This window comes from Schistocerca serialis, chromosome 2 (genome assembly GCF_023864345.2).
Source record: "Schistocerca serialis cubense isolate TAMUIC-IGC-003099 chromosome 2, iqSchSeri2.2, whole genome shotgun sequence".
In the NCBI taxonomy this organism is placed as follows: domain Eukaryota; kingdom Metazoa; phylum Arthropoda; class Insecta; order Orthoptera; family Acrididae; genus Schistocerca; species Schistocerca serialis.
The window spans coordinates 255,746,913-255,754,600 of record NC_064639.1 but is presented as its reverse complement, the minus strand read 5'-3'; the positions used below and the strand labels follow the sequence as shown (position 1 = coordinate 255,754,600).

The 7,688-nt window shown below is 38.2% G+C and overlaps 1 protein-coding gene across 1 annotated transcript; it reads left to right on the top strand.

Annotated features, from left to right (window-relative positions):
• Window positions 1-435: 435 nt before the first annotated feature.
• Window positions 436-6,545, top strand: LOC126457014 (glutathione S-transferase-like). The gene is made up of 5 exons (XM_050092986.1): window positions 436-589; window positions 1,409-1,544; window positions 2,125-2,292; window positions 3,474-3,616; window positions 6,271-6,545. Exons 2-5 carry the CDS (start codon window positions 1,409-1,411, stop codon window positions 6,436-6,438), a joined length of 615 nt encoding a protein of 204 aa, XP_049948943.1. The 5' UTR covers window positions 436-589; the 3' UTR covers window positions 6,439-6,545.
• The last annotated feature ends 1,143 nt before the right edge of the window (window positions 6,546-7,688 follow it).

Genomic DNA, 7,688 nt, shown 5'->3' with positions numbered 1-7,688 from the left:
AAATTATTTCTCGTTATAGTTACAGGCATCAATTACGACACTGGAAATGAGAAAGGTAAGTATGCAAGTAGCCACGTTAGGCTTATAATCTAACAGGTGATTAATAACGAATATAAACAATATTTGTGCACTTTGGACATGTTATCGAGAACCCGCTTGTTCTCACAACGCTGAGTGAATAAGCAGCGAAAATGTCAGAAACTTACCTACTGTCTTTCGAAGTTAAGCAAGCAGAATACCGATAAATGATTCGTAGTGATGTGATATGTATACTGGCGCCTAAAGAGTTAACACTTGTTTTCTGATACATAGACCAGCAACGCCATGAATGATGGTGTTATTGTGCACTACATTTAGAAATACGGTGTAATGTGAGTAAATTTCAACTTTACAAACGGATGTTTCCATAATAATTGGATCGTGCTACGGACGCAGAATAACCTCTCTGGGAGAGTAGCGTCTCTGACAGAAACTTCGAGAGGAAGGCCAATAACTTGCTTAAATTCAAGGCTGTTAGCTCTGTACTTTCAGTGCTTGACAGTCTGTCGTTGATTGCGTTTGTGTGGAGTAATTGATTCGCAGTGTTGTAGTAAGTGTGTTAGATTATCTGTTAAGTTGTTATAGGTGATTACTCGTATTCTGATTTGCATTTGGTTACTATATTGCCTGTTTAGGTACACGTTTAGTTTGTCTTTTGTGAAAGACACCGGTACGTTCTACTGCTCTTTGTTAACTTTCAATGAGAAGTGCAGATCTGTCGCTCATTAAAATAAGTGGCTTGTTGGCTGTTCTGTCAGATACAGTGTTGGTGGTGGTTAGCGAGTTATTTGAAACCAGGTACTTGGGATCTGACACAAGCGGTTGAAAGTGTATCGCCACAGTTGATATTGTTGTGTGGCTTGAGGCGCATCGCGGGAAACAGCTATTGTAGTAAATTTCGATATACTTCTGTCCTAATTATTAAATTAGTTTTGAAAAGATGCAAGTCTTCTGATTTGCGGTTTACTAAAAACAAATGTGAAACATGTTTAGTAACAATTAATTGTGAAAAGCTTTGCCGAACACGCAATTCAAGATAATAAGGGCGGATGAGAAATTTCTATCGCTACTTTGAAATTGTCTTTTGGTAACGAGATCATCCGAAGAAAGGAAGTTTGTTAATAGAAAAATTATTTCTTATAGCTGCTAACAAAGTCTCTTCGTAGTGTTAATGCCTATTGATGCAAAACTTAATTTACAAATAGCTTCTACCAAATGCTCAAGCTTCTACCAAATGCTCAACAAATAAACCGTCCGACACTTTTAGCTGCGTTAAAACGGATAAGTAATTCATGTTCTGGTGATGTGTGGAGTGTTAACTGCTAAATAACAAGTTTTAGTGCCATTAACTGACTAAATTTTGTTGCAGATGGCGCCAAAATATAAGTTAACTTATTTCCCTGTCAAGGCTTTGGGAGAACCTATCCGCTTTCTGTTATCATATGGTGATATTGAGTTTGAAGATGATCGTTTCGAAAGAGAGAAGTGGCCCTCAATTAAACCATGTAAGTAGTAGCGCATTTATTTGTTGGCTCTTACAAAAAAGTTTACCAATTGTGGACTGTATCATTCATAAAGCGTGAAGTGTAAAAACACCACACATGGTTCAGCCACTTGGTTTGTAGGAATGCAAATGTTTTACGGCAAGCAGGATAACTAAATGAGGGTGAGAAATTGTATCTAATGTGACTGTGCATTGCGTATCGTATTGACGATGTACCAAGGGCTCTTGTGATTAGATTAGATTAGATTTACTGGAAATGGAAATAAAGATATGATAACCGTTGTTATTTCATGAGGTCTGAGAACCATGCAGTTATAATGTTTATGTATAATTTGCGTTTAAATTAATTTTTGTGATGACATTCGTGTCTTTGGCTGCGAAATCCATTTTTATATTACTGTTTTGAATAAAAATTGACCATATGAATCGGATGTGTTCATCTTCAGAATATTGGGACTTGCCAGACATCTAAAAGTACAACGAAATAAGGGAGAAATTTTGCTTTTGAGTGTTCCTCCAAACTCAAGCAATTTTAAAAACATTTGTGCAAGTAATACTATATTGTTTCTATTTTTATCTAGCAACACCATTTGGACAAGTCCCTGTCCTTGAATTTGATGGAAAGAAGGCACATCAGTCAATTGCTATTTGCCGGTATTTGGGAAAGCAGTTGAAATTGGCTGGTGATAATGATTGGGAAGCTCTTCAGATAGATATGGCTGCTGACTGCTTAACAGATTTAAGAATGAGTATGTATCTTTCAATTTGTTCTTGTTCCTATATTTTTAATTTCAACATAAACTTTGTAAGACTAAGGTGTAAGATACATGTATGTTCCTAAGGTTGTTGCATCCAACTTTCCTGCTGTGATAATTTGTTACCCTCTGTTAAGAGAAAATTAAATTGTGTAAGGTACAATTTCTACATGCAAAATACTGCAAATAGCAAGACAATGATAAGAGACATAGTACATGGATTGGGGGGGTGGGGGGGGAGGGAGGGAGGACGAGGAGGTTATCAATGTCGTGTGTTTACATGACATTGCACTTTCCTGGCTGTTCGCTAAATACAGGTGACCTGCTGTAAGAGTTAATGTAACGTCAGCAATAAAAGTTGTTAGGAACTGTAGCCCAAACAAAAGTTAAATGTAAGGGTATTAAACATCCAAAAATCATGTGTATGGTGGATCTGGGAATGAGTTAATACGTTGTCCCTCTCCTGTGTTGTTAATAGTAGATATTAAATGTATGTAATTTGCACCAGATTTATCTCCGGATTAGTCAGGGGGGTTGGTAAATGGTCGGTGATATTAATGTTCCTCTTTGCATAGGACAACTTGTATGATTCAGTATGTTCACTATGGACTGAACAAAGATTGCTGGCTATATTGCAGATTGGTTCTAATGACTTCTTTTTTCTTTTCATGTTTGTTATTCATTGGTGTTGCAACTTGCATCAGCTTCTCTTCAAATCTCAAGTACAAATAACTCTGAAACTAAGTTTTTGTTCATTTCTGAATTGTAGCTTGTGTGCTGTTTCTGAAATAACTGCTCCATAACTTGGAGAGAATAATAGCTTCTGAGACAGTTTTTATTTTAATACAGAACTGTGTTAGCTCTACTGTGGAGATTTAGTGGATCTACATAGATGCCAGAGCTTCTGCTTTGAGTAAACACATACACTTCTCAAACAGCTAGACACCAGATTACCATAACCAGTACAAACATAAATTTACTTTGTTCACTGCTTATTTTGTGTATAGTGTTAATTGTTAAATTACCAGTCTGTTGTATTGATGATACCTTTTTAACAAAAGGTTTAAGCTGAATAATTAAACATAGTTAAAGTATTTATCAGCTTTGATGTGATTTATGTGTTAACAGAAACAAAAGGTTAAGACATCAGTTTCAGAAAACGTTTTGAATTTCAGAGCTGGGAAGCTTTTTCTACGAATCTGATGAAGCTGTAAAAGAGAAAAAGAAAGCACCAATCATCAATGAATTTCTGCCGTTCTTTTTGCCAAGACTTGATAACCTGGTTAAGGAGAATGGAGGCTATCTGGCAAATGGAAAGGTAAGCAGGACTGGTACTGTTAAACAGTTCATTGTAAGTGAATAGTTAACCTATATACATTTGAAGGGGGGGGGGGTGACGAAATAGTTCATTTCAAAGGTTTAAAATGCAATAGTGCAGGACGAAAAGCATCATAGCTGAATAACTTTTCTTTCATTCTGAATTATTAAGATCAATATGGAGCGATAAAAATTTAATGTGGAGGAAAAATCACTGCTTTAAGGCATGCACTGTTGTAAGCCACAGAGAGTTCTTTGATAGTATACTACATTGTGGTCCAAAAACGCATGGCAATCTCTCATTGAGGATCAGTACATTCAGGAGATAAAATATGATCAGCCAGGAAGTAAATGTCATAAGATATTGGAGATGGACATCAGTTACCATGTACTTTAATAATAATACTCCCTATGAAATTGCCCTAGCAGTCCTACAGTCCTGTGTGAAGATACTGTGATTTGACAGCAGTCTCTATGGACCATGGACGGACTAGAATTACTGTTCTTTATGGTGGGCCCTACAGACTGCTCCAGCCAACATTGTACAACTTCTTTAGCACTTCACCACTGTGGTAAAGTGGGTTCCTGTAGGAACAAGTCGTGCACTGTTAGAAATGTATTGACTGCTTATTCTCCTGTATGTACTGTTTGGCATTGGTGTATTAGGTTGTTAAGCATCCATGCATTTAAAGTAAGGTTTGGCAAAGGGCAGTGGTGTTGGAGTTCATTGGTTGTATGAATCACTTTCTCCTCCAAAAGCGAAAATATTTTGTTGATACCAGCCTACATAGGAGTGATCACCTTGATAAAATAAGGGAAATCGGGGCTTGTATGGAAAGAGATAGGTGTTCATTTTTCCACACGCTATAAGAGATGGGAATAGTAAAGAATTGTGAAGGTGGTTCGATGAACCGTCTGCCAGGCAAGTAAATGTAATTTGCAGAGTATCGACATAGATGTATGATACCCAGACCACTGGTGCCCTTGCAGAGAGAAATTTCCGGAAGTGAGCCACTGCTTATAGGAGCAGGGTAGTTCACATCTTTACCTGGAACAAGAGGGCAGCCATGGCGCACCACACGTAGCTGAGGAAGTAGTTGTTGCAGTTGCAGAACGGAATCAGCAGTCTGCACTGGGTCATCAGGTGAACGTCAATCAAAACAGTCTGGTGTGTATCTGAACAGGTGTATGTGTATCGCCTGCAGTGGAGTGAGGCACTAGCCCCAGAGGATTTTCGTAGATGATGTTAATTTTTGTCAGTGGTTTAGCCAACAATGCAGCATTAGGCTTCATTTTCCAGCAGTAATGGTCTCTGACAGACAACATTCATGCTTGATTGTATCCAGAATTTCCACAATCAGCATGAGTGAGCATACATCAATAAACATGCAGCTGTTGAAATAGCCCATCAACAAAGGTTTGCCACAAATGTCTGGGCAGGGATTCAGGATCATCACTACTTTTTGAATTTGTGGATGTAAAGGCAGTTCTTGTGCCGAAGGTTGACACCTGTGCGTTTCACTAAACTGTGTTGGTAGATGTACTTATGCACAGTGGTGCCTATGCCTGTTCTAGTGTTCTTGTCTGCCAACACCTGACTTAACTTTAAACTAATTGCTGCATAAGGGTGGACCAATTGCTTGGCCTGCACCTGCCTCAAATGCTTTAGACATTTTCCTGTGGGGCCACTTACAGATGTCAATGTATACCACATTTGTGGAGTATGAAGCACCTGTTCTTGCAAGAATGCAGGTGGGCAGTCAAATATGAGAATTTTTGAATCTGTTTAGGCCTCATTGTGACACCTTGCAGAAGCCAGACTGGCAAAGGGGGCAAGCCCTTCAAATGCACCTTATCAGGAAGTGAACTGCAAAAAATGGTTCAAATGGCTCTGGGCACTATGCGACAACTTCTGAGGTCATCAGTCGCCTAGAACTTAGAACTAATTAAACCTAACTAACCTAAGGACATCACACACATCCATGCCCGAGGCAGGATTCGAACCTGCGACTAGTGGCCGCCCGGCTCCAGACTGTAGAGCCTAGAACCGCACGGCCATTCTGGCCGGCGAAGTGAACTGCATGTGTCACACTAGTTTCTCATTTGCTAGTTGACTGATTTCTATGTCTGATATCTCAATTATATATTTCTCGATCCATGTTCATATGACTTTATCTCCTGCATGTGCGGAACCTAGCCGTGAGAGATAGTTGTACACTTTGGACACTACTATCTGTGGTGGTTAAACTCCAGATGTAATGTCACATTATTACAAATGCAGATATTACTCCCTATAGCCAATGTAACTGAACTATCGTGCTAGAAATTGTGATACATAGAGGTTTTTCCAGGCTCTTGAGCTAAAATATTTTTTCAATGTGACAGTGTCTCCTGACAAACTACATAATGCTGTATTATCAGGCACAAAAAGCATTTAAAGTGTTCTGTGTATCTTGAATCTTTTCAAGGAGAGCTAAAGGAAATGTGTGAAAGGTGTCCATACCTTCAGCTTTTGAAACAGTGCTGTCTAGTATGTTAAGTTAAATATTTTTTGTGCTACTTTTGCCATTCTCTAAATACTAGTCTCATAATGGTAATTTCAATGTTAATATCAGCTATTGCAATTAATAGGTAACTGAAAGTTTTTGGTTTCAGCTCTCATGGGCAGATTTCTATTTTGCTGGAATATTAGACTACGTTAATCATATGGCTGGCTTTGACATCACTAAAGATCATGCTAACCTTGCTGCACTCAAGAACAAGGTCCTTGAACTACCAGCTGTTAAGGCCTGGATTGCCAAGAGGCCAGACTCTGAAGTTTGAAAGATGAATTTGGAGATGATCTAATATATATATATTTTCATGTCAATCTGTTTATGTGTATGTTGAGTATAATACTGCAGTGATTAAATTTTTATTTTCTTGTGGAAGTAGTCCAGCAATAAATGTTTCAAAAAAGTTTCCTTATTTTATTCATAACTGTATTTAACCTCACAAGGATAAGGCACTTTTAGGTGTAGCCTTAATTGGAGTGTGGTTTGGCTCGCACATTGGCACATAAGCCATAAAATAAAGATGTCAATAGAGGAAGGTGTTCCAAATTATAGTAAGGTACCCTTCTAAAGACATGTCACATAATACAATAATGTTAACATGAGCAAAGTAGGCTCCTTTTTGAATTTAAATGATGCTGTGGTAGACTAGGTTGCTTAGATTATGTACAGCATACAAATGGTGTAATGTAAGTGATGACTTTATTCCCAAATATCTTAAGCCATTGGGAATATCTAGTTGACCATCCAATAACAAGCCAGTGTCAAACAGGTGAATTACATTGTTTCACCCAGGTGTGTGTGTGTGTGTGTGTGTGTGTGTGTGTGTGTGTGTGTGTGTGTTAACCTAATCGTGTATTGTGTTAAGCAAACTCTAAACCCATCTGCCTATATTGTCGGTTCTCAGGAACAAAAGAGCAAAGTAAGACACAATGGAAAATACTCTCTGTACTACATTGCAACTGGCACATTAATTACCTAAGTTTTCTAGAAATTCTTTGAGTCTATGTGGCTCTGCATTAAGAGGCAAAATTACTCAAAGAATTTGAGGGAGAAAACTGTAGTTGACACAACCTTTTTCAGCCACATTATCAGTGCCCCATGACAATGCCCAGGCAGTGATGTACCTGGGTGTCAGCCACCCTATGATTAAGTTAAAATAGTTCCCAAAAAACTTCTATCTTCTGTAAGGGATAAAATGAAAAGCAAACACAGGACACTATTGACCCATGGAATATTTCCATTGATAAGTAACTACCGCATACATTAAGACACTTACGACAATGTGAGACAGTCTTAACATGTCTGGTGATTAGTTTTGAATGGAACCATTCTGTGGCCCTTTTGTGTTAGATGGGTATGTGGGTTTTGTCTACTGCCCATCATACCTTTCGTACTACATTTCGATGCTGCCATGTTCTACAGAATTGTTTCAAAATTGGCCTATGTAGTGAGTGACAAATGAAATTGACCTCGTTTAAGATAGTCCTTCTTCCTTTGAACTTAACACAAATCTCTTCA

What these genes read in the sequence shown, in the direction of transcription:
- LOC126457014 (XM_050092986.1), top strand. Translation starts at nt 1,409, where the DNA reads ATGGCGCCAAAATATAAGTTAACTTATTTCCCTGTCAAGGCTTTGGGA. An exon ending in GTGGCCCTCAATTAAACCAT is followed by an intron (nt 1,545 to 2,124) that starts GTAAGTAGTAGC and finishes ATTTTTATCTAG; the next exon opens with CAACACCATTTGGACAAGTC. An exon ending in GCTATCTGGCAAATGGAAAG is followed by an intron (nt 3,617 to 6,270) that starts GTAAGCAGGACT and finishes TTTTGGTTTCAG; the next exon opens with CTCTCATGGGCAGATTTCTA.